Consider the following 27,872-nt stretch of genomic DNA (forward strand, 5'->3'; position numbering starts at 1 on the left):
ATATGCGGTGCAGAAAATGAATGGATGGATAGACCAAAGTTCCAGCGAGGAGGCCGACTCCACAGCCGAGTGTGGCCGCACTAGTTGTGTCATTTTCGAATGAGTGATTTAGACGTACCCCTGATTGGCATTGGTGAACAAAGTGAGTCAAATATAAAACGGTTTACTAACAGTTAATCTGGCGAAAAGCTTCTCGGTACACATTGTGTTTCTGTATCTTGGTGACCCATTAAAGAAAACAGACAAGACGTCAGAAGCTGCATGGAAGCTGCTCATTTCCTCATTGTCTTTTAAGTCAGAGATTTTGAATTGGGCCTAAGTAGTGATGACCACATACATTTTGGGGCCGATTGGTCCTTGTTATCTTGACATTATTCACGACGTATTTTCAATGACTTTAAATGGACACATTGTGATCTGTCCCTCCTGCAACTCCCACCAAGACATAGAAGGAGGAGAGCGGGCGTGGCCATATCCCTTATTTTCTGGGGGTGGTTTTCATTTCGCGATTCACTGATTTCTCCCAAATAAATGGACAAAATGGAATATGCAAGCTAATACTCTGTCTTTTTTTCTGAAAAAAAAGAATACATAAATTGAGGTTGTTATTTAAAAATGGACCATCCTGGCTGGATGGTCCCTTTTACTGAACCCCGAGTTTGAGAGAAACACAAAACAACAGATTACCAGCCAATGATAAACTGATTTAGTGATGACACACCATACAGTACGAGCAAGAATTGCTTTACAGCCTGGCCATTAAACATCCATCTTAACGGTTTTCCTGTACCAGTGGTAGCTGAATCTGAACCTTACTGACTTTGCGAGGAAGCTAGTTAGTCACTCTGTGAATGTAAATAGCGCAATAAATAGAAATCAATTTCACACTAGCTACATTCAAAAACTACACAGCCAATGTCCCCTTCATTTAAATGAGAAGAGCTGAAAAAAAGCAATTGTGTGATAATGAACGGCTGGAGCGTGTGATGTTTAGCTTGTATAGTCATTCTAAAATGTCACTATAATGTGTGACTGTAAACACCTCTGACTGGATAGTTGAGCTTCTTTCCAAGTTGTTTGACCTGTCTTTCTGTGACGGTAAACATGTCATGCCAGGTTTTCCTGGCCAGACTAAATCAGCCTGAGACAGATGGTATATTTCTTCTGCCGCTATTCTTGTTTGTCTTAAGAGCCTAAAGCTTCCCGCAGCAGTCCACCTTTACTACGTACTGTGAAATGTGGCTGCAGTGTATCCTCGATCTTTTTCCAAGTGGTTATAAACAAAACTCCCTTCACGAAATGACTTTAGACTCGTGACAGGGCCGAGGGCATGGAATTCATGATTCTTCTCAACAGAGTTAAATCTTGTCTCAGCACAATGTCAAAGCAATTACTGCAACTTTCTCCCACATTTTCTCCTCTCAATTCACCTGCATTGGCTTGCGTAGAATGTTTCCTCACAAACATTCTACGTTGAATTAATTTTCTGTTTCTCTTTATGATGCACATTTTATTATGACTTTTTCATGTCTTATTACAGAATTTTAAAAATATTGAATTCACTGGAATGCAGCAGTTGGCCTCGGGCAGTAGACGTCTGGCTTTAATTGTCAGTGTGATTCCAGTTCCTCTACTACTGTAAAATTACTATGCCAATGAATAGCAGCAACAATTACAAATCTGACATACCCACCAGTAATAGACAAATAAATGACTAAAGCGAAAAACATCCACCCATCCATTTTCTTTACTTTTTAATCTGTTGAGGGTCACTGGGCAAATTTTCTACTTCGATATATATTGGAGATGTTTTGACATTTAATTTTTATTTTGTGTCTTTACATGATTTCATGTTCAATAAATTGATCAATCATTTAAAAAAAAAACATTATTACTGTGATTGAGTTTTAACTCAACCCATGCTACATGAAAAGAAAGCAAGCAAGTGAACCACTACACCAGAGGTATTCAATTAAAAGTCACAGAGGTCCACGACTAAAATGTCTTCCAATTAAAAGGTCCGAACCAAAGTCCAACTTCCCTTAAGGTCTAGCCTATGTTGACATTTTTATATAGTTTCAATATTTAGTCATTTTCAACAGAGCGCACTTATATACTAAATATTTAGCAATGTTCCCATTAAACACCTTTGCCAGTCAAACAAATATAAGGCGTTTATTTCACATTCAAGAAAATGTGGCTCCAGGAACTTAAGTTTGCCACTTCCAGAAAAAAACAGTCAAATATCTCCTGCAGAAATATATCAAGTGCTAAGCATTGAGTTAACATCTTTTACCTTTTTTTTTTCCTCAAATCAAAGAGATATCAGCGTAGAAAAAAACGGAAAGCCTAATTATCCAAGTAAAACAGGTCGACATGTTCAGTACACAATCAATAAAAATGGCTGTCCTCATGAAAAACTAATTCGAATGAGCTTTGGCACCACTTTTTCTTTTGAATATTTTTTTAACATCTCTGAATGAGAAAAATGAGTTTGTGACTGCCCTGCCAGTGACTTAAATCTGGGTTGGAACGGAGTCAGGGCCATTGGGATTTGGTAGATTATTTCAAACATCTGGGCTTTGTGTTTTCCTTTAAATAATGTTTGTGCAACAGCATTTAAGCACTCCTTCGCAACTTCCCCACCATATTCGTTTGCATGCCTCTGGGCTGTAAACGAAAATGTAAAAATCTGTTATACTGCACTCGAAGTTCGATGTTTTTGCGTGCGCTCACCTCAAACTTCAGCGGATAATTTTGCAGAAAAGGGCGGTGCTTTTTTTCGTAGTGGCGCTTCGCAATGTTGCGACGGTTTCGGAGCATATGATGCACGCTGGTTTTGAATCGGCTGCAGCCAGAACGAAACTAAATTTCTCCGTCCATCTATTTATAACAACACGCATCGACCTTGCTAACTTTTTAGCAAGGCATACTGTCAGCAGCACTCTCTTCCGGTCTGCTGCGCAATTGGCAGTGGATCGTAAACAAAAGATTTGATTGGCTCAAATCAGTGACGCCTTTTCCGTATTTACTAGAATTGCAGCGGCAACGTTTGCGAATCCGCTCTGAAAAAAAATCATCACAGATTGGGCATGGGTCCGGTCCGAACCATCTGTGGGTCCGGATCCGGACCGCGGTCCGCCATTTGGTGATGCCTGCACTACACCATCTCTGACCAAAATTAGAAACGACAAAATTTGTTCCTGAGAAAGTCCAGGCAATTGGCAGGGAGAATGAGATGAAAAGTTAACGGTTGGCGTCCTCAGTTTATGACAGAGCTCTGTTCCTATAACACCAATGTTACACGTTTTTTTTTTATAATATATACATAACCTGCTTCACTAACCTATGATAACAGAATCATAAAGATAACTATATTAAATATTTATATGAAAAAGTACCTTGTTGTTTCATATAAATTAATGAAAACAACTTAACTTTATTCCTTTGGTTGGCTTACTCAGTGGAAGTGGCACAACTCGCTAATTGCACTCCGTTCGTGGCACATAAACCTCATTGGTGGGGGCGTCAGCAAATTTCACCAGTCCGTCATTTGTCATGTCCAGTCTCCTTACCAAACTGCCCCCTTGTAACTGTGATATTTTCCCCTTGAGGAACACAAGCTGGAAGTTGGTGCTGGCCATCATGGCCCTCTTCGGCCTGAGGACGTCACCGGATGTGGAGAACATCCCTTAAATTACAGCGGCGCTCGGGAGGGGGGTGTAGTACTTGATGAACAAGTCTACTCACGCCTCTTTGTGCTCCTTTGTGCCCAGGAGAGGGCTTCCCTCTGGGGCTTCCAGTCCTGCTGGAATGGATGCTGACCCTTAGCACTGCAGAAGCGCAGAGTTCGCTGTAGACAACCTTTCAAAAGCCTACAGGCTACTGATTATGACGCAGCACAGTCATGCAGAAATTTATATAGCGTGGATGGGGCTAACGTGCCAACGTATACAGAAACCATTATTTGCAGAAGGTCGTCTTTGCTTTTCGGATTCGGGTAACAGTCGAAAATCGCTTCTGTGCTTATTGTATCCGTGTTTCAAAATGTATGTCAGTCATCACTACACCAGCGAACTGCCAGTTCGTCAGTGACAGACTGGCGGATCTTGCAAACTCAGGCCCTCCTGTCATGTATAACCTAGCTGAGTGAAATGTGCTCATAATGTAAATTAATATTAATAATACAATGGCGCATAATCCGTTTTAGGACACCGGCTAACTTTAGTTTTCCCATTGGAAATAGCGCATGTAGAATGAATCCTCTCCAGGCAAATAATAGCCATTTTTTCAGGTAGCAGTTTACAAGAGGTTCATTGTTATCGTCATTAAAGCAGAAAATTGAGTTAATAGTCAAACAAAAATCACGCTAATTTGATTACAAGCAACGATGCTGATGTCAATACTGCTTTGAATATGCGTTGGATATAATGCCCCGTTTGTCATATAGAACAGGCAGGGCCAAATTCGCAAAGAAGGAACTGCATCCGCTTTAATTGTGCTTCATTTGGACTGGCAGTTTGCTTCATCTTAACGTCCTATCCACAAGGGATATTGCGCTAATGACATAGCAGCGCAGACACGCCCACAAAGATTGCATTTTGCACCTGTTTCCCCCTGATTGCACACAAGGCAAACGATAAATGCCGGCAGGCTTTGTGCCAAGAACGACGTGGCAGACCAATGGGAGTTAGGGAAAGTTTCTCTTTTATAAATCACAACTTAAAACACAACTTCTTAAAACAGGGGTCGGGGGCGGAGTGGGCGACTGGGGCGTGTGTAATGTAGAACGACATGTCTTGTACATGTCGGAGTGTATCCTCAAAAAAAAAAAAGAACTGCGCGTGGCTATTAGCACTGGTGGTTTATTTATTTATTTATTTATTTATTAGACATTCTCAATGGGGCTGATTTGCAAAGAAGTGGGCAATTTCACCACCAAAGAAATGCACATTACCTCCTTTAAATGTGGAAAAATACGCACCGAGCAGCATTAGTGACGGATTTCACCAACCGAGCATGCCTTGTGAATTAAACAATGTATGTGCACTCGATTTTTACCGATTAGCACTATGAAAAGCCCATGCAGTCTTTTAGTGAGTTTGGCCTTCACTTTTATTGAGTGGATTTTTGATTCTTAAGATATAGATCAAATAATAGTTGTTCCTTCAAAAACATCAGTAGAACAATGTCAGTTCGTTTAATATGCTGTTAATACAGCATCTCTCCAACATACAAATGTGTTACATGTCATCAACTGAGCCAGTGACATTAGCTCACACTCCAGAAAAGAATCTTGAGTCCTTAAAACGCACATATTCGTTTTTGATCCTCATCAAATTGCTCCCGAAAAGGAATGGCTCTAGACAGCAGTTCTGAACAGTTATCTGTCATCCGCAGCCAACATCGCAACATTCATAACCTCGAATAAATGTCAGCACCTTTTATTTCCCAAGTGTTTTAAAAATGGAGCAAGTTTTTACGATGTACTTTCCTTGAAAAATTACCCAGGGCCAAAGAGAGATGAAAGTCACAGACAAGCTCATAACACACAGGAAAGGTAATATGCTGTTTAAAAAAGCATGGATTTGCATACTTAAATGAAATCTAATCACACTGTCTCTCTTCAATTATAAACATTCAGAAGATTCAGACTTCATTCTATTATTTTTCAGATTTTAAAAGTTTTCAGTTATCTTTCCTAACCAAGCTGCCATACAGTCAGTATGACATAACAGAAGAACAAAGACACAAACAAAGAAAGAAAATCTAATTTCACATTGACACTTGCAATGTAACTCTCCTTTACTGTCTTGGTTACTATCCGCGTGTATTCCATTAAATTGATTCGACAGGATTTGTAAAGGCACACATTGTCTGTATAAGACCTCGAAGCATTGAACTAAGATGCCCAAATGAACTCACTGAAGATCCAGAGATGAGATTGTTCCAAAAAAAACTTGACACCTGAGTTATGCAGGACAGGGAGAAGAGCCATAAAAATGATGAATGGAATACACCTGGTGGTCTTTCTGACTCAGGAGTTCCCATTTGGGGTGAAGAAAACGTTCCATAAGCACTCCCAAAATAGCCACCATCCATTGCTTTGGGACAAATAAAGTTTCTCGTCAATGCAAGAAGTAAGATACAGGAAAAAAAACATCTTGAGCCTTTGGTATTACAAGAAGCCAATATTGTCCAAATAAATCTACATCCATTATCTAAGCCGCTTCTCTTCACAAGGGTCGCGGGCGTGCTCGAGCCTATCCCAGCCTTCTTCAGGCAGTTGGCGGGGTACAATCTGGACTGGTTGCCAGCCAATCGCAGGGCACACCGAGACGAACAACCATCCGCGCTCACACTCACACCTAGAGCCAATTTAGAGTGTCCCATCAACCTCCCTTGCATATCTTTGGAATGTGGGAGGAGACCGGAGTACCCGGAGGAAACCCATGCAGGCACGGGGAGAACATGCAAACTCCACGCAGGAAGGCCGGAGCCGGGATCGAACCCTGCACCTCTGCACTGTGAGTGCTGCCCAACTTTGAACTCATTGGCCTAAATTTTCAGTCTAGAAAACAAGGTAAAGATTAGGGGTGGGCACCTCAGTCTGTCAGTCTTCCTTCTGTCATTATTTCACGCCTGCCCAGTCTGTCCTTGCTGGTGACAGCTGATAAACACACAAACACACAAACACACTCACACAAACACACACACTTTTCCCTCATTCCACCTTACTGGGATAAAAAAAGCAAGAATATATTTCAGATTTTCGAACAGTCACCAGGCAAGCCTGTCTCGTGTGGATTTGATTTTGCTTAGTGCTGCCCTCTCACAAGTGATTATCGAATCACAGAACGCGTTCGCACCTTCAACGTAAGACCAGCAAGAAGGCTACTAGCCAACTCGTGATCTGATTGGCTATCACAGCTCACTATTAACACAAAGAGCCCGTTCACACACGCAGCACATACGCCCGCACGGTTCATTCATTCTGAAGATGTACCGTACTGGGAAATCGGCGAGGCAACACAAACGAGCTGTATTCTAATTGGATAAAAACTCTCACCTAAAAACATAACACTGTGATGTAATACGACATAAATGTGAAGAAATAAACTTATCATGACTATGATCTTGATTTCTAGATTATGTTAGGTTAGCAGACAAGGCCTTGAAGGCCTTGACCCTCCACCACTGAAACCTCTATTTGGCTTTTGTGACCCCAAAAGGGTTCCCAACCTTCTAAATACTTGTTACACAACAAATGTAACTTTAAGGAGGAATGAAGAATGAATACCAAGCTGTAGGCTGTGAGAGGAACGTGAGCCCCTCCGCGGTCAATTACGATGGAACGTTGGCTACTAATCACGTCAAAGTTTTCTTTTTTTATTCTAAAATTGGTTTACCTTAACGAGAATCGCGGTGCATTTTAGCCAATGGTATAATCCTAGCGGATTAATGCACTATTAGAACCATGACGAAGAAATACTGTCACCAGAAGTAATCATGTCTTTAACTTTCACTTTGCACAATAACATCAACAAGGACCTTTGGATAAAATGCTACGCGCGATTCTAGTTCGCAGGTTTAAGATGAACTTGAACGAACACTTTAACATTTTATTACCCAATGTTTCGTTGTGCCGAGCGAGCCGTCTTGTCGGCTGGCAGTGGCTCTGCTCATAGACACATAGTGCTTGTGCTTCTTCTTCGTCTGATGGTAGCAGACTCAACCTGTTTTAACTTAAATGTGGAAATGTCAAATTATGCTGCTAACCATCACAAAACAAGCCGAGATTTACTAATGAAATCTGTTTTGGGAGGAGTTTTGAGAAAATAATTGAGAAGCACTGATTTAAAGGTATATTCTTTTTCTTCTGCTTTTGTCTGAATCTGAGACCCACATATCACAGAATGGGCCCTATTTTGGTGAATTGGTGCCCGTGTCCTCAGCATAAAGACAAGCATAACTTCATTTTCAAGATACTCAAGTTTCGTCTGCCGTGTTTGGGCCTGTTTTCCGCCTGTTTTCCACACGTGATAATTTTGTGGCAGAAATTAGTCTGCGCTCAGCGTGAAAACCGGTGCATCGTCATTGTCATGGTGTAGTGCAGTGTGTTTGTGAATTTGGTAGACTAACTAGGCATCTCACGATTTTTGACAAAAAGTATACTATATTTTAGAATGGCTTAAAGATGGTAATTTTTGCGATGCAGGTGGTCAAACACAACTTTGGTGCTTTTACTTGAGGTGCAGGCGTTCCTCGGATGTAGGTGTTGTGCCTTCATTCATTTCATTCAGAAATATGACACTACATAGGACAATCGCTCTAAATTATTGTAGAAAATAATTAATTGAAAGAATTATAATCATTATAATTTTAAATATATTTTGATAGCAACCGCGTCATTATTTAGGGGTTGGCGGGGTTCACACATGGACGCATGGTTCATGAGGGGCAAGGCGATCTCCAATTGCAGATCACACACATCCCCAACAACATAATCTGAAAAGGGAGATATTGCAGTTTACGTGCCAATGTCATGCATAAACTCCAGCGAGTCTAATTTTTGTTTCCGCAATGTTTAAGCACGGCGTACTCAGGTGTGCCCTCCGTATTGCTCTGATTTGAATGCAAATGAGTGATGCTGTGAGGATCCATCCCACAATGGCGCACTAAGGCACAAATGCCCCCTTAGAGACATTTTTACTACCACAAAGTGTCGCAACAGAAGAAAAAACTCCACCCCTACCCACGGTTAGGCTGCTCTTTACGCTAGACTTGTACCCGAAATGGAAATAGGGCCCCAAGATAGTTATTATAATGATAACATTCAACATGATCCAATTACATTAGATGTGTTTCAAATCTTAAAACAGTGGAACGTGAAATGAGTTTGGCCTTGTTTGTGTCACTGAATTAAATTGATTCGTTGTCTTTTCTCTTTAGGGTGATGAAGTTCTGACTGTCATTAAAACCAAAGCTCAGTGGCCAGCGTGGCAGCCACTCAACCTGTAAGTATTACTCACATTCACCAGCGGACCAACGGACCTGCGAGATAATTGAAATTACTGTCTGGATTAGCTAGTGGGAAATTAAGTTTGAGTTGTTAAAATCAGTTAATGGAAAGACACTACTAAACAAAAAAAAAGGTAAATTACCAGCAAGTAATCTGATTTGTCTATCGGTTGAGATCAGATGTTTTAGTTAATTCATAAAAATGTATTTTTTATGTACAATTAGGTAGATTCCGGGTAGGGAGGGTAACATTGAAAATGCATTGCAATGCAGTACGAAGTTACCTGTTGGAAAAAGGGGTGAGGAATGTAATGTTGTCGTTAGCCATGCTTGTGTTTAGGCAAATGGAGACCGCCCTGCCCCCCGATTATACGTCAGATTGTGGCACCCCCCTACCCTCAGTTGTGACGGGCGTGCTATTAAAATATGTTTAAAATGTTAATGATTAGAATCCATTCAATGAATTGATTTCTACAATGATTCAGAGGGATTGTCTCACGCTGGGGTCATATATATGAATGAAATACCATGACGTCCACCTTACACGTTAGCGTCACCCGCCACACGCCATGTTTAGACTACTTACCAAATGATCGGATGAGTCATGGACGAGTCAGGGACAAGGCAACTCCAATTGCCGTAACACCCGGAGACGTGCAATACGGCCCCAAACAGGGAAGAGTATAATAGCATTGGCACAAATATGAAGTTATGCCCATTTTTACACCGAGCACACGGGAAACAATCTTCTAAAACAGTCCGAAGTCCCTTCTGGATGACCGAGTTTTTCACTCCATCTATGCGGAGGAAATTCATTTCAGCCGCTTGTCTTTCTGTCACGACCTTGTACAGCTCGTGATCAAAGTTGACGACATGAAAGTACAGTAGATTGACTGGTTAATTGAGAGCTTTTCGTTCCGGCTCAGCTCCTTTTTTTACCATGACAGAACGATACAGAGTCTGCATCACTGCAGACGTTGCACCGATCCGCCTGTCAATCTCCCGCTCCCTTCTGCCCTCACTTGTGAACAAGAACCCGAGACATTTGAACTCCTCCACTTGGAGCAGGATTCTTAATGGTTGGTAAATATTAACCAAAGATTTGGAAACAGATGAAAATAGAATAAACAAAAGAAAAATTTGCTTGCCAACCCATCAGTATTTCCCACTCATCATTTATTAGTTTCCTGTTGATGGCTATACATTTGTCTAGTTGTCAAGTAAATTAGAGTGTTTTCTCTAACTCACACACTTTGGATTTGATGATGCAGAACATTAAAGAGAAAGGGGTAGGAAACAAAAGGTACCCTAAAACTTTTTACTGCTAGTTTGATCCAGTGCTTCCGTGACGTCACTGGTTCAACTGGTCTTCAGTAGAACACAAACTGGGTGTAAGTGCAAGACGTGACTGGAGTGCGATTGTGTTATACTGCCATCTAGCTTACATTAAAAGTTGAGGAGAGAGGAGTGTGCATTACATATTTTATTGATTGTCATTGTCCTCATGGTTTCGTGGTAGAAATGTTAATTATTCACAATACTATGCTTTTTGACTAGTTTCTATTTTTATGAAGTAATATGTTGTATTATACATGAATATTACTTGGTTGTATAGATAAATGGTAATAATAGAAATCTAGACATGATATGAAATGTCACTGTGTGTTTTATATGCATCAGAATATTTTATTCTAGTCCAGTGTCTGTCCAAATCAGGAGTCTGTTAGCAGTGCAGCAGGGTTCAGTGAGCCATTTCCAATGCATACTTGACATTGTAGAACACTTGTCGAACCAACAATTTTCCTTTGCTTTTGTAGCGTCTACACATTCTCCGAGCAAATAAGCCCAGCTCCAGCAATAGCATCAACATACCTGTTCAACATGTCATTTTCTTTCTCTTGAAATGATTGCAATAGATCTATTGTAAATATAGAGTGATCATAAGGTCTGCAGTTATAAAAAAGATAAAACCTATATACATAATTCTTACTTTTATTAAGAAAAGAGAAAGAAATATCAAGAATTATTCTGTTACCAATTTAACCAATGTGATACTACTGTTTACCTACGTTTGTACATATTACATCTTAGAAGGAAGCTCATGTCACTCTTCAGTTTCATGTATTTTGGATTATAAAATAGAAAATATTTAGGCAATAATTATTGAAAAATTTGCATTTACTTAACATTGATTTCACTTTAGGCTGATTCACGACATCCTTGCAATCTGAACAATCGGGCTAATTTTATTCATGTCACCAATCTCTACTCAATAATATCCTCTATTTTGATATAAAGGTGGTTGGAATTTTTTTTCTCCGGTTTTGGGCAGTTGTGAGACTGGATTGGCCATTGTGTGCAAGTCTGATGTTCATCACCGTGGTCCATGCTCAGGGACTTTGTGTGAATGATCAGACTCATGGAAAATTGGAGGGAACATTGGATATCTGAGGCAAACAACACAGGCAGGAGTTACGCAATAAACTGAATTTTTTTGTCAAACATCACTCGGTTTGATCGTGTAAAACCCAGGCGCACAAGGTAAGAAACACTGCTTGTACACAAGAAGGGCTTGACAAAGAGCAAATTTTATTCAGATGTGCAGTATTTTTGGGATTCTTTTGTGCAGTAATTGTTAACACTCATCCACTGTAACTATTAAATATCTTAATAAGACAGTATCTTTTGAAGCTCTGTAACTAAATGAATTAACTTGCCCCGTGGGTGACCTGGGGCAGGCTTGAGAGGTTATGTCTCCCAGCTGGGTTGGGATCCCTCAGGAGGAGTTGGATGATGTGGTTGAGGAGAGGGGGCCTCCGCGACCCAACCTCAGATAAGCGGATGAGAATGAATGAATCCACCAGTTTTCTGTTTCGCTTGTCCTCATGAAGGTTGCTGGAGAGCTTCATCCAAGATGACTTTGGGTTACCAATCAATCGGATAGAATTTCATTCTCAACAATTTTTATCATAGTGATGAATACAATGTTTTGGTGGATGTACACTGTAAAGTGCTGGCTCATTTCTAAAAAAATATATATTTCCTTCTCATTTCTCTGAAGACGAGCAGCTCCATCTGCTGAGTTCTCTGTTGACCAGACCCGTCACCTGATGTCCTTCCTGACCATGCTCGGGCCCAGTCCTGACTGGAATGTGGGGCTATCAGGAGAGGACCTATGTACCAAGGAATGTGGCTGGGTCCAGCGGCTGGTGACAGACCTCATTCCCTGGGATGCCGGCACTGACGGTGGTATCACATATGAAGTAATTTAATAAAAATTACAATTTTATTTGCCTTTATTTGTACAGCTGGATAGAGCAGATACTTGCTGCTGGGAACACACAGGAGAATCGTCAACCCAATTTTTTTTTTAAACCCGAGATCTATTCTGTTGGTTACAATTGTTACAAGTTGCATAGTGGGTTAGCATGTCCGCTAGTTCAGAGGTGCAGGGTTTGAAACCGGGCTCCAGCCTTCCTTTATGGATTTTGCATGTCCTCCCCGTGCCTACATGTGTTTTCCGATTACCTCCTACATTCCAATAACATGTATAGTAGGTTACTTGAACACTTCAAATTGTCGTTAGGTGTGACTGTGAATGTTGATGTCCTTACCTGACTGCCTGTGGTCCCCTGAGATAGTCACATTAAAACGCACTTGACATTTAACCGTAATTGATGGGCTGTAGGACAAAACCATTTCCTCATAAAAGAAGGGGAGGATCAGAGTGGGAGTAAATTGTAAACCATTTTCATACATACTATGGAGACAAAATAAGGAACATTTATAATAACATTTTCAATTTAGTATTGATAGCTTCATTGGCAATGGGGGCCACCTGGGTTGGCAAGTCATTGGCAGCTGCCACGGCTTGCCGCCCTCTCAAAGCACCTGTGCCATTAGTGTTAAGGTGTTCATGGCAAGTGTGACACCGATGGAATGCAATAAATTGAAATAGTTATACGTGCAACACCGCAACACAGCATCCTACATTCCTGTTGTGCATCCATAAATGCTCCTCTGCAACTTTAATGGATCCCAAATGAACATGTTCCTGATACAGCTATATTGGCATTAAACTTTCTCAGGACAATATTGCAAAGAAGTAAATGTTGCAAAGCTATTTCAACACCACTTTCCACACCACACACAGCTTTAGGCGCACCATACTATTAAATCATGAATTTATAGTACTTATGCAGCACTTTTTCCGGACTTTTGAATCTGCTTCTGCATTCAAAACATAGCAAAATATATTTTGCTACAATATTTCAATGCAAGATGATGTTGCATTACATCGAGGAAAGTTGTTATACTCAATTGTTTCTCGCAGAACTTTGTAAAAAAAAAAAATCCATGTTATTTGAAGTTGCTTTGCGCCTTCATTTATATTGCTGATAGTTTTACCTATCAGCGTTAAAATATCAAGTAATATAAAGTGATACCATGAGATATTAGTTTTATTCTTTCATGACCTCGTTCCTAAATAACAAATCATTTGAACCCGTTGAAAAGAATACAAATGCTTTGAATCAGTTCCATTAGGAAACATGTATTTTTTTTCGGGTTATGGGCAAAAAAAAAAATTGACAGATGGTCGCTTAAATTACGGGGAGGGGCTGTTCCTTTTTTTTTTTTTTTTTCAACATTATCTTGACTGAACTTTTCAAAATTAGAATACAAAACAAAGCAACCAAGTAGCACAAGGGATAACATGTTTACATTCAATTCAAGCATACATTCAAGCTCTCCACAGAACTTTTGATGAAGACCTTGTATATTCAGTTAACCATTGACAAACACAAACATTTATCTCTACAACAGTGCCAACAAAGCAGGAAATAAAAACAAAAGCATTAGCAGCGGCTAATAAAAAGACCATAGATTAAAGATATTATCATGAGTTCCTTTAAATCTTATCGTGCAATCCAGTGGTTAAAGTGTGAAACAACAGGGTCATACATAATTTTACATAAACTCTATTGGATTGCAGATTTATTCAACAAATGAGACAAATCATGATTAGTAACATATTGAATAAACAGCTTGGAATGAGTCATGCCCGTTCTTAAGAATAAAAGAATTTCTTTTCCAATGGCCATCAAAATAATTCCCGAGATCACATTACAATACCTGGCTGGTCCATACTTTTCCATGTCAAAGCTATTATCCTCTTAGTCTGCAGAAGACTAAATGTTCAAAAATGTTCTTTCATGGCGTTTCAAATTACACTCAGCGGCCAAATATCAAGAGCTTTGGTTCTAGCTCATGTCTAATCGAGACGATCTCCTGAACATTTTACCCAATCTCTTCCCAGAATTCCGCCACTCTTGGCACTGCCAAAGGCAGGGAAAAGGAGAATCTCCAAATCTCTTGCACTTGTCAGGAATATTCACGTTCAATTTGTCCAATTTTTCAGGAGTTATGTATAATTGGATTGTAAAAGTCTCCAATGAGTATTACCTGTGCCTGTATGAGGTGTTTTGCATGTGATATGCCACTGTTGAAAAGTTAAATTCACTTGAAAATCGGAATTCCATGACTTGAGTTTGGGATCAGAAGACCCAGAGGAGGAGGCTTTTAGAAAGTCATAAAATTGTGAGTCTTGCAATTGCCCTTTCTAGGAGTCGTTGTCATCATTTCCTCAAGCCTAGTATGGGGTGGGCCAGACATATTATTGATTTTGATTTGCTCTTATAAAACTCCCTAACTGAAGGTATTTGAAAAAGTGTTTATAAGAAATATTGTATTTCCTCGACTCCTCGCATGTCAGAATATTCCCATTACAACCATAAATGTATTTTATTCCTTTTGCACCTATTTCTGCCCATGCTTTAAACCCTGCATCTGTTTTCCCTGGGATAAATAAAGCGATTACCACAGATTGGTCTTAAACATAAAAAGTATTTACTGACTTCCTTGCAGAAATCAATCACGCTTTGTACAAAAGGATTGGAGCAAGACATTTTCATTTTTTTTTTAGCTCATTTGAGTATAAATTGAGAATACATTTTGGGGCTTAAAGGAATTTTATTCAATGTCCCTCCATGGCGAGGATCCCTCTGCAGTAAAATAAAACATGTGTCCTCAGCTGAACAGACCAGTAGTACCAGAGAATAGTTTAAAAATAGTATAAAAGGAATAGACAAAACCTGGTTCTTTTATTGTCCAATATGAAATCCTTGGAAATAGTTTTAAATTTGGTGGTGGATGGGGGGGTTATTGGGGAGAAAAAAATGTTTTGGGTGTGGCAGGGGGATATTTTAAAATACGTATAGGAGTTTAGGAAATATGTTTATTTGAAGTACCATATTTTCACGACAACAGGGCGCACCTAAAAGTCCCAAAATTTCTCCCAAACGGACGAGGCGCCATATAATGAGGAGGGCCTTATGTGTGGGTCGAGTTACAATTCTGCACATTTTCTTGCACTCCGCTCGACTGACTGGGAGCATGAGACAGTATGTCTAGCGCCCTCTGTTGGTGCAGGTTTGGGACTACAGATCACTGTGCTGACTGGGAGCATTCATGCAGTCTGTTACCACACTGAGTTGGTCACGGTTTGAAAAAAAAATAAAAGAAAGAAAAATAGACGCTTCTCAAAGCGACATTTCTCTAACCAGCCATCTGATTGGCTGAGGCTGAAGCACTCCCAGAATGCTTTGCAGCACCTGAGATATGAATGGCATGAGAGATTCATGTTTTGTGTTAATTGTATTTCCTTGTTCCTTGTTTCATCCCGCGGGAGTTTCGTTCAATTCACTTGCCTCGGCACTTCCGTTGTGTTGTAGTTTTTGCAATAGCGCTACGGTGCAAATGTTTTTGTTTGTGTTGTAGCTTGTGCATTTCCGTAGTGGATTTTGCAATAGCGTGTAGTTCAATGTTGTCGTGTTTTGGACCTTTCTCGGCCACCGTAAATTACGGTATGTTGCTTCTACCTGTAAGAGAATCTGGAAGGCTTGACCTTCTTTCAAGAGTGTTAGAAATGAGTGTAAACACTGGATTGTAATTAACATTCATGATGTTCTCTAGTTTAGAAGTAACTTCAATACACATCTAAGTAAAAGATTCCACTATTGCAAAGTGCCGAGTCGGACTTGGTGGGTAAGACCCCTGCTCTGCATTGAGGAACATTCAGAATGATTTTGAATTAATCATTTTATAGCTTCAAATTTTACTGATTAAATTCAGAAGATAAGGAAAAGATTTGTCCAATTTTCTAAGAAATAAAATAATATCATCTGCATAAAGAGCTATCCAATGATCAGTTTCTCCTATCCTTATTCATGCAATCATGGTCTCTCACAGCGATTGCCATTGGTTCGATGGCGAGAATGAATAGTAAAGGGGATAGAGGGCATCCCAGTCTGCTTCCTCTATGAATCTGTATTGGTAGCAAAATATTATTGTTGATAACATTTTCTGCATGAAGTTCATTGTGCAAAAGTAGAACCCAATTTTAAAAGCCCTTCCCAAGGCCAAAGGGTCCAAGTACCTCAGATAAGTAAGTCCACTTCACCTTGTCACACGCTTTCTCAGCATCTAATTTTAAGAAAGCTGTATCTGGCGTCCCCTTCTGGTCGTGCAAGACATTCACCACCTAGTTGTTTTATTCGCCAAGCTAGAATTTTCCCCGGCTTTCCCCCTTGATCCAAAATACATGACGTGGGCCTTCATAAGTTAGCAGCAGCTTTCAATACTGTAGCCTCATTATATTGTGCTCTCAAAAGTAGTTGGTTCTAGTGAATCTTGGAGCAAGGATTGTCGAAATATTTGTCCTGCATCATTTTCATTTTTTATTCGAACAATAGAATTTTTAGTTTTGCTTTTTTTAGAAGTAGAACTTCCAAACATCCATTATCTGTACCGCTTCTCCTCATAAGGGTCGCGGGGAAGCTGTAAAATAACGATGGTTATATAAGAGCAGCTAGTTACTGTTGCAACCTGCTGGCAAAATAATTGTCAGCCCCATTTATGTCATGATTATTGCGCTGCATTACGTTTTAATTTTTTTTTTTGGTTTGTTTGTTTTGTTTATGGACATTTATAGAATATATCTGCATTGTAGCAATACAATTTTGACAGACAAATTGGCCACCCGCCTGTATTTACCACCTCCCTCCCCCATTCCAAATCATTATTGGTGGTGTGGCGAATGAGGAGCGCGATGCATGCCTACCTTCATATATTTACTTGCACAACTACTGTAAATGACTTAGTAAGGAAAAATAGTATGATTCATTTTTTGTAGAAATTAAGAAAGATACATATATGCCTATGAGTGTGTAGTTATTATCTGTCTAAATGTATTGCCCCACCGTTTTTGACTTCTAAACTTGGCCGTGTTGTTTTAAATACATAACATGTAACAGGTTTCTTAGTTTTATGTTTTGGTGATAGTATAACTGGGTGTAACATTAAACAGTTTTATGCCTCTGTTTTGATGAGTTGTTCCATAGTGCCAAACTGCTGCTTTTTGTGGTATTCACTGCCCCCAACAGGGCATGTTTCTCAAGTCAATGAAAAGAATGCCAAACGACGCCTTGTCGAGTCACTCATATCTCCAGGCACCACTATACACTTATCAATTGGCTTCATTTCCCACACATAAATTAAAGACAGGCAAAACCATTTGGTTGTACACGTTCTTCATGACCTACTCTCTTTTTTGCCTTTCTTTTTAGTCGCCAAACAAGCCCATCATTCCTCAAGAGAAAATTCGACCCTTGACTAGTTTGGATCACCCTCAGAGCCCCTTCTATGACCCTGAGGGAGGGGCAATTACCCCTGTGGCCCGGGTCGTGGTGGAGCGTATCGCCAGAAAGGTAAAAAAATAAATAAAAATATTCTTTGTTTTGGCTTCAGCAATGAAGAACCTTTTTTTGTTTGTTTAATTCCCTCCGGCATTGCTAAACTTTGGTCATAACAATTCTGAAGAATTTTGGATAGGAACGTGTGCATACAAAGTCATCGTGGACTTTTAATGTGCAAACACAATCATGATATTAATAATGGTCTTCATTTGAGATTAATTGCATGACATTTAGATTTGATTATGTGTCGGATATATGGAGGTATTTTTCATGTTTAATCCCTTTTGTCCTTGTTTTTACACAGGGAGAGCAGTGTAATGTGGTGCCAGACAGCATCGACGACATTGTAGCTGACATTGGTCAGGACGAAACAGAGAAAGGTAAAGTATTAGCACACTGTCCTACATTGGTGAGGAGAGGAGACTTGAACATTTTGGGGGGATTTGTGCCTCATAGCTCGAAATACTATTTGTGTACTGTTAAACAAACCCTTCAGAAGTAAAATCGATGACATAAGATCCAGTCTTTTAGCTCATCAAAATGTAACTTCTATTAACGCTGGACAGTCATTTTTACCAGAGGAAACACTGGAAGGTTTTGCCCTGGTTAATGCAAGGACACTTGGTCGAGTTTTCTCCCAGGTAAATCAAACAACCTGCCTTTTAGATCCAATTCCCACATCACTTTTAAAAGCTTTTTATGGATTTTTTGAGGAACAGATTTTAAATATAGTTAATTGCTCTCTTCAGACGGGTGTCTTCCCCACTGCATTTAAAAGGGCGGTGATGAAGCCCCTTCTGAAGAAGAGCAATTCAGACCCCAGTGTTTTAAATAATTACAGACCTGTATCCAACTTACCGTTTTTAAGTAAGATTTTAGAAAAAAATTGTTTTTCTACAGTTAAATTATTTTTTAAATACAAATAATGTTTTAGAGAAATTTCAATCTGGTTTTACAATGAACCACAGTACAGAGACAGCTCTTTTAAGGATTTTAAATTATTTCAGGTGTTTTGTAGATGCAAAAAACTCACAGTTTTGGTGCTACTGGATTTAAGTGCCGTGTTTGACACAGTAGATCACCACATTTTATTAAATAGACTTAAAAACCTAGTGGGCATCTCTAGTACTGCTTTTAACTGGTTTTATTCCTATCTCACAGACAGACGTTTCTTTGTAAGTATGGATACCTGTTCCTCCAAAACCCATGAAATTAAATGTGGGGTTCCCCAAGGTTCAATTTTAAGACCAATACTTTTTAATCTGTACATGCTTCCTCTTGGGGATGTCATTAGGAGACACGGCATCAGCTTCCACAGCTACGCTGATGACACACAGCTGTATATTGCCGTGTCTCCGGATGACACAAAGCCTATCGATACCCTTTTAAATTGCATTTTAGATATTAAGTCATGGATGGCAGAGAATTTCCTACAGCTCAATCAGGACAAAACAGAGGTTTTAGTTATCGGTCCTGAAGGTCAGAGAGAAAAACTTTTACCAAAACTACAAGATTATAAATCATCACAATTTGTGAAGAACCTGGGCGTCATTTTTGACTCTGAGCTCAGTTTTATTCCTCATATTAAAAATGTAACCAAGATTGGTTTTTATCACCTTAAGAATATAGCCAGAGTCCGCCCGTTTCTCTCTCAGGCTAACACGGAGGTGCTGATGCATGCTTTTATTTCCTGCCGCCTAGATTACTGTAATGCCCTGCTCTCTGGTCTTCCCAAAAAGGGTATTTCTAGTCTACAACTACTTCAGAATTCAGCCGCACGGGTGCTGACGAGGACCAGAGGGCGGGCACATATTACACCAGGATTGATTTTAAGGTGCTTCTATTAGTTTTTAAATGCCTTAACGGTCTTGGGCCATCTTATTTATCTGACCTTCTTTTCTCGTATCAACCCTCGCGGACCCTGAGGTCCTCTGGCACCGGCCTGTTAATTATTCCTAGGGTGAGGACTGGAACACATGGCGAGGCTGCATTCAGCCATTCTGGTCCTCGTCTATGGAATAGCCTGCCGGAGGACATCAGGTCCGCAGAAACTGTTGATATTTTTAAAAGGAGGCTCAAGACTCACCTTTTTAGTTTGGCTTTTAAATAATTTATCTTCGTCTTTTAATTTAGGACTGTCATTTTATCTATTATCATTGTCTTTAATTTTTTTTTTTTAGCTTCTTTGTCTTTTAGTATCATAATTTTTCTTATATATTTTAGCTCCGTCGTTTTATATTATTGTCTTTTTATTTTTAGCTTCTTCTATGTCTTTTAGTATCATCATTTTTCTTATATGTTTTAGCTTCGTCTTTTTATATTATTGTCTTTTAATTTTCAGCTTCTTTTTCTTTTAGCATTATCATTTTCTTTTATATATTTTAGCTCCAGTGTTACCTCAAGGGGGGCCTCCGCGCTGGGAGGTGTGGCTAGCCTTCTCACAGGGGGTTTCATCCCGGAGGCTCCTTCGGCCCGGCGGACCGGGGCCCTCTGCACTATGTGTAGGGTCTACCCCGGTCAGTCTGGGCCGGAGGTCTGTGTGTTGGCGGAGCTCCCTGTGGCCGTGGGCCGTCATCCCTCTCAGCGCGGATGACCTACCCTGGGTACATTTTCTCATATGGTTTCTCTGTGCCTTGCCATGTCTTTCTGTCTTTCTACTAAGATGGTTTATTAAGTTGTGTGAATGCGAGTGTTCTGTGTGTATGCGAGTTCAGGCGTGTATGTGGATGTGTCTTGTGTTTATGTTGAATGGGTTTTAGTTTTTTGTTGTATTTTGGATGTTTTTATTGTACAGCACTTTGAGCTGCATTTTATGTATGAAAAGTGCTCTATAAATAAAATTTGATTGATTGATTGAAATATATGGTGTGGGACACACCACTAAGCAGGGAGGCTGCGTAGGCAATTGCATTACGCTACGCTGCGATATGATGTGCTTTTTTTATTTCTAATATCACTCAGTCATCAAATAGTCTACATGATTTAAAATAAAACATAACAATAGGCCCTTTTGGAAAAGATAAAATGTACTTTCATTGCCAAAAATCCCATCATATTTTCTAATGTTTAAAGACTTAAAAATATAATAATGTGGAATGGTGGCTTTTTCTGGCTTGAGTTTGAAATCTCAATGAACGTGAGACATAATCAGTATGGATGAAAACCTTGACCCAACGTGCTGGGTATAACCCAGCAGTGGCTTGGTCCCACTTGGACCTGTGCTGGGTTAGCTATGTCTCGCAATTGAGTTTACTTCTGACCCAACAGTGATATTATGAATTACAAGATCACTCATTATATTACACCATATGAAAAGCGCTTTGTTACAGCTCCATCTGTTATGAAATGCGCGACAAAAACTCAATTGTATTGTATTGTATTTTGTTAGAAATTAGAAATTAGAAATCCCTTTATTGTCATTGTACTCAAGAGTGCAACGAGATTAGAGAGCTCCCCTCTCCAGTGCAATACAACAATAATACAGACAAATATATAAATTAGATAAATAAGAGAGTGCAATGGAAAATAATACTGAAGGGTATATAAAAACACATCACGATGCTGTTCTGCCAGGTAAGGGTGGTCTCGTGTGTGTGAGAAAAAAAAACTAAATGAGCAAATTAGATTGCATTATACAGAAGTTTTGTTTTTGGCCTTCACCAATTCAATGCCGGTATTTTCTGTCCTAGATGACACCCCTGAGACTTGTATCTACTCTGGCTGGTCTCCCTGGTCGGCCTGCAGCAGTGCATCATGTGAAAAAGGCAGACGAATGAGGCAGAGAATGCTTAAGGCCCAACTAGACCTCAGCGTTCCGTGTCCCCACACTCAAGATTTCCAGCCCTGCATGGGCCCTGGATGCAGTATACAGGGTGAGTACTCCGACAGAGTATTGCACACCTCACCGGTCGCCTGGTGGCCGATCTAACCTCATGAAGTTGCAAACTTCGCCATTCAAGTACTGCTACAGAATATAGTAATCCACTGAAACGTTATTTGATCACAAAGCGTAGTCATTTAGGCGATCCATTTGATCAATGGCCTACTTTTGGGTACTCTCTGCAGTTACTTTCAGCGCAGGCGCATAAACAGCTATTTAATGAAATGATTATCATTTTAGCACATCGTTATCCAGAGAAACCATACATTCTCCTGTTTTGAACCTGTCACAGTTGCCAAGTGTTTCTTTGCTATTAAAAAGCCTTAAATTGATACTGTATGCCAACGAAAGCTTAGCTATTTATCTTGTATTGACAGGTAGACAGTTTGAGACTCAAAGTGATTTATTTTGGCTCAGTCCAATGGAATAGAGTGGAATAACAAAACTGCTGCCTTAATTATTTTTTACAGCTTGGCTGAATTGTTTGATCCTACCATTTAATTGGGGCCACGTTTGTTTTGAGCGATTATAATAAAGTTTGAAGAAACAGATGCTTCAATGGGAATCAAGTGGCCTCTTTGTGAACGTGTGTCAAAGAGGTGTCAAGATTAATTCCAGGAGTTGATTGTTCATGATGAGAATGTCACACAATGCCGTCGATCCATAATTAGACAGTGATGCTGGCAGTACCTTAATTACTTGAGAGAAAAATAAAAGATGGTTTAGCTATGTTTTCCCAGCAGCTTCCTTCATCAAGTAGGTTACCCTCGCTCAAGGTAACACCACAGTGCATAACATATCCAGTGGTGTCTCAAAATGCAAAAATAATTCAGGCAAAAGAAGCCTGAAGGACTTTAACTGGACACTTGTCACTAATTTAGGATTACTCTTTCAATATCATTGAGGTGATATAAAGGTCATGTTAATTAGAATGACACCATGAAAATGAAGTCTATTTACATGAACAGTAATTGCACAAAGTAAACGCAATTTAAGAAAATTAGCTTGAAAAAAAAGGCCAATGCAATGATGCTTTTTTCCAAAAATGAATGGATCACGTTCAAGCAAATGGCAATTTTTCGTTGTATTCATGTAATCAATTTAATTTAATACATTTTCATCTGTAATGTAATCGTCAAAGACAATACCCAGCCAAACTCACACCTGATGCCCTCTGGCAAGCGCTACAGGTGCATCAAATCAAAGACTAATAGACTGAACAACAGTTTCTTTCTGAGAGCCATCAGTGCATCACCATTCTGAACTCTCACACACACAGCGACGTAATGTGTTTTATTTATCCAATTTCGTATTAGTTTCCATCACACTCTTATTTATCTAATTTATATATTTGATTAAATTATTGTTGTATTGCACCGGAGAGGGGAGCTCTCTAATCTCGTTGCACACTGTACTATGACAATAAAGGGATTTCTGATTCTGATTTCTAATGCACAACACACTTTTGCATCAAAAACAACTAGCCCAAAGAGCAAAGATTAGTCAATCATTGAATAAAGTAACAGTTATGTGCAAACCAGGTGAGGCCATTTTGGAGCTTAGCATCTATATATGGCCCATCATGTAGCAATTATCTGGTCCCAATTCCACTGAACACCAAATGAAAACAAAGAGAGCTGTTGTGTGTGCCTGATGACAAGGATTCAGCAATGGAACAAAGCAGGATGAGCAGAACAATGTCGTCTCTTTCATGTCTAACATTTTAGTCGCTTATACGGAGTGTATATGTTTAGATAGCTTGGCCCTGAAAGCACTACTCATGCAAATTACCAGAATCTGAAAGATCTGAACACCTGGGTGATGTTTATGCAATACATGTCACCGCTATTTGTGCATGTGCAGTACGTCAGAATTGTGTGCATGTGCTTACATTTAACCTTTACTTGAGTCATTATGAGTATAGTGATTGATGTCATGACATGACCTTTGAACTGTCCATCAAATGGTTTTACCTAAGATGTCTGCAAGCTGACAAAGGTTACATGAAATGTATGTTCTCTTATGTTAGCTCCTAGACAAACTGCTGCCAACTCCAACGAAAACAAGTAGCCCAGGGTTAGGATTTCCTCAACACAATCGTGTAACAGGCCTTTTTTAAGTTTCATACACATAGGCCAGCACACTTGGATAAGCATTACTGAAGAGCTGTCAAAAGTGGCTGTATCCGAATAGCAAATTTTGTGGTGCATTGCTCAAGACCACTTGAGCAACCTGTCCAAATGTGCTGAACTCTTCAGTTCTTTAAACAAATACACACAGCCCGAGCATACCTGACAATTTGGTTGCCGAAAGAAGACTAAACTTTAGACTAACTGATAGCAGATCTAAGTTGTGGCAGAGGTGGTGTTACATAATTTTGGTGAATTTGATCGAGATGCTGGCAGACAGATCCTGAACTCCGCCTTAAGGCGCATGTCATTGTAATTCATTCATAAATGCGACAACAGCGTGCATTGAACCCCCAGATTCACTGTAGTGTTTAATTAATGCAACACATTATCATTATTATTATTCTCATTATTATTATTATTATTATTATTATTATTATTATTATTATTATTATTATTATTATTATTATTATTATTATTATTATTATTATTATTAAAATCACCCAACTTGGCCACAACACAGCTATGGGCTAGGTTTATACATCGGGTTGGGAGGCAGTCTCCAAATGCCCACTTCACGACGTTGATCTGTGATAGCCTTGGTCAACTTCACATCTTCAGCAAGTGGAGCTCTGCTTGCAGTTCCTTATAAAAACACACTTTGATGTTCTGCATGGACTCCGAATCTATTTCTGCTTCTGCAATGTCAAAGACCTAAGTGAGAATGCGAGGAGCCGGTTCCATTGGCTGAGCAGCTAGTCGTCTGTGTTCACTCCCACAATGGCGCAAATGTCTCGTTGTAACTGCTTTTGTATGGGAAAACACCAAAAGATAGAAAAGTCCACTGATTCACACAATTAGACCGCGCTTTGCTCTAGACTTGCGAGCCCTTAGTGTTGCCCGTTTTGTGATGTGCAGAGCCATCGACATGCATGATGTCAGAGTGGATAAGCTGGTCGGCCTGCAGCGTTTCCTGTGGGATGGGAATGAGGTCCAGAGAACGTTATGTCAAACAGTACCCGGAGGATGGATCACTCTGCCAACTCAACACAGAGGAGATAGAGAAATGTATCGTCAATGAAGAATGCTGTGAGTCTTTCATGACATTATTGTATTTTTGGCCATTTAAATTATTAACATGAATGCATACTCTACATGGAGTAAGAAGTAAGTCCAAATTCCTTTGTTCACCCTGTACTTGATCATCCTTTTAAGTCGCGTAGAATGCAACTTTTGGTGCCGTGAAAATAGTTTGGAGAAGGCAGTTTTCTGCTCCAGATTACTGTGGCCAAAACATGGTCCGTAAATCAAAATTGGATGAGTTTAGTTACACACACAGGCCCTTTCATCACGCATCAATGACCTCCCAAAAGAAGTGACAGTGGCATCACACTCAGCTTTCCCATATAATGTGCACAAAATTTAAATGTTATCACAAAATGTATGAAATGCCTTTTTTTTCCACCCTACAGCAGCCAGCAGCTGTGTGGTGACTGAATGGGCTGAGTGGGATGCCTGCAGTGTGTCCTGCGGGATGGGCATGAGAAGACGTGAGCGCATGGTTAAAATGCCTCCTATTGATGGATCAATGTGTAAAACGGAGGTGGCCGAAGTTGACAAATGCATGATGCCAGAGTGCTGTGAGTTAAAAAAAAAAAAAGCAAAGCATTGACTTTCCTGATAATATGAATTCAATCCAATATATTGTAGGTGACACAATTCATTAAATTCAGTCGCGTGTGCGTGTGTTTGCAGATACCATCCCATGTATGTTTTCGCCATGGTCCGACTGGAGTGAATGTAGCGTTACGTGTGGGCGTGGCCTACGCACTCGCCAGAGGATGCTGAAGTCTGATCCTGCAGAGTGCACTGAAGAGTTGGAGCAGACTGAGAAGTGCATGCTGCCAGAGTGTCGTTAGTATCCCACTCACGTTTAGCAATTTGTCTTAATGTAATTACATTTGCAGTTGCTTATTTTATTTCGCCTCAAATGTCCTTTAGAGTGAAGTTTTTCCTTGCTCATGGCACACTTTATCTGTTTGTATATCCTAAAATATTTTTTTAGGAAAACACCAAAAACGAAACCAAATACTGATCTAATATTATAATTATTAAGAATTTCATTCAAGGGGTAGAATTGAATGATCTGTTTAGCCGATTTTAGCACATGGCCAGCATCATGAGGAGTTTGTTTTTTCAAAATATGACTTGACCCTTATTTTGAAAATGTGTCAATATAAGTTGTGTTGCATTTGTTGACTTAAAATACATGTTGATATGACAATTATATTCAGGTAACAATTAGCTCACAATATTGCTGCTAATGGTCAAGGTCAGGGAATGGGGATGTACTTTCTTTTTGACACACTGCATTATACATTATGCACATGGTTTATTATGCATATTATGCATTATTTATGCATGCATGCTCAGTTGTTATTAAGTTAATAATGGCACACTATTATAGGTCATGCATTATTGTTCACTCTAGTTACAGAATTCTTTAGCAAGGATGAGATTTTCTTATAATGCACTGATACATAAAACCTATTTTTTTTAATTAAATGATGGGACTGAAACCTAAATGTATTTTATTGGGATTTCATCTAATTGGCGAACATAAAGTTGCATATAGCTGTAAAATGCACTGGATTTATGCCTGGATTTTGACTGGGCCATTGGTTGTATCGTGACAAAGTATGAAAAGGTTATTAATACTTTGTCAGACACAATCAACTCACTTAATGTATGGGTGTGTTTGTGTGTGTGTGTGCATGTTTTCTTCATTTCTTCCAGCTATTGACTGCATGGTATCTGAGTGGTCCGAGTGGTCCGAGTGCAACAAGTCTTGCGGTAAAGGACACACCATTCGAACCCGCATGATAAAAGTGGAGCCGCAGTTCGGGGGCAGCGCATGTCCCGAGACCATCCAGCGCAAGAAATGCAAGCTCCGCAAATGCCGATCAAAACCGAAGGAAGAGAGAGGTGAAGGCAAAAGGAGGAGAAGGGGCAAACAGGGAAGAGATGCAGTTTTAGAAGACCAGTCAGGTTGGTCATAAAATCCAAATGTAATCTCCTCAACCGCCTTCGCCTGAGAGTATACAAGAGATGCAACCGTCTTATCTTTGCTCCTAAGGTTGTGGGATGCAACCATGGAGCGGCTGGACAGACTGCACCAAATCCTGTGGAGGGGGCATCCAAGAGCGTTTCATGTTGAAGAAGAAAAGAGCTAAAGGCACTTTGACGGGCAACTGCAAGGACCGGAAGGAGATACGGGCCTGTAATGTTAATCCCTGCTAGGGAGCGCTGTTTTGTTCTACAGGAAAGTGCTTGGGTAAACGTGTGCTTCTTTGGCTGACTTTGACTTATATGTAAAAAAAAATCATTTGGACGAATGTTGTGTGCACAGTGCAGGGAGGGATGTGTGGTTGGTTATTTGGATAGAGTGAGGTTGCTCGAGAGAAAAATGTAAGGTGAAGTCTGGGTGCGCCTTCAACTGACATGCAGTTTTTTTCCACCCTTTTATACTTTTCAGCACTACAGTATTGTTAAAGAGTACTTGCAATGTAGCGTTCCGGTATTTTGCGTGTTTTGGCATTTGGGGCATAAATTAGAGCTACATATCAGAATCTGGGATCCGAATGATTTTCAACAATTGACATCCACTTGATAGTGGAATGAATCAGCTTTTCAACTGGAGCAGTCACCAACCTAAATCTTTTGAAGAACTAGTGTGAAGAGTCTTTAAAATGCTTTCGGTGGGCCAGCTGCATGAAAAAAAAAAACATCTTTAGTTTTACGTTGCAGAACGATCCTTTTATTATTATATATATAATCCTACAATTTCAAATTGGCTTTTTTCCAAAGCTAACAAACGTTCCTTTTCTTCTTTCTATGCTAACGAATCACTACTTTTATATGTAGCACATAGCGAGAGCAATTATACCGCTCACCTCATGTGATAAATTGGATTTTCCAACATAGCAAAAAGTTATTTAATATTGCATAGTAAATTATCAGACATACCGT

General features: G+C 39.7%; 1 protein-coding gene across 1 annotated transcript in view; it reads left to right on the forward strand.

Moving 5' to 3' along the window:
- The window catches only part of spon1b (spondin 1b), a 78,079-nt gene extending 50,579 nt beyond the window's left edge, over nucleotides 1-27,500 (forward strand). The window contains exons 7-16 of the mRNA XM_088298728.1: nucleotides 8,953-9,017; nucleotides 12,083-12,284; nucleotides 17,706-17,846; nucleotides 18,139-18,214; nucleotides 21,524-21,706; nucleotides 24,762-24,932; nucleotides 25,316-25,483; nucleotides 25,599-25,757; nucleotides 26,640-26,891; nucleotides 26,980-27,500. Of these exons, the coding sequence (XP_088154854.1) occupies nucleotides 8,953-9,017; nucleotides 12,083-12,284; nucleotides 17,706-17,846; nucleotides 18,139-18,214; nucleotides 21,524-21,706; nucleotides 24,762-24,932; nucleotides 25,316-25,483; nucleotides 25,599-25,757; nucleotides 26,640-26,891; nucleotides 26,980-27,143 (1,581 nt within the window). The 3' untranslated portion in view covers nucleotides 27,144-27,500. The remainder of the gene's footprint in view (nucleotides 1-8,952; nucleotides 9,018-12,082; nucleotides 12,285-17,705; nucleotides 17,847-18,138; nucleotides 18,215-21,523; nucleotides 21,707-24,761; nucleotides 24,933-25,315; nucleotides 25,484-25,598; nucleotides 25,758-26,639; nucleotides 26,892-26,979) is intronic.
- Nucleotides 27,501-27,872: the final 372 nt, after the last annotated feature.

This window comes from Idiotropiscis lumnitzeri, chromosome 6, assembly GCF_059441095.1.
Source record: "Idiotropiscis lumnitzeri isolate Australia: NSW breed Sydney's pygmy pipehorse chromosome 6, RoL_Ilum_1.0, whole genome shotgun sequence".
NCBI classification, from domain to species: Eukaryota; Metazoa; Chordata; class Actinopteri; order Syngnathiformes; family Syngnathidae; genus Idiotropiscis; species Idiotropiscis lumnitzeri.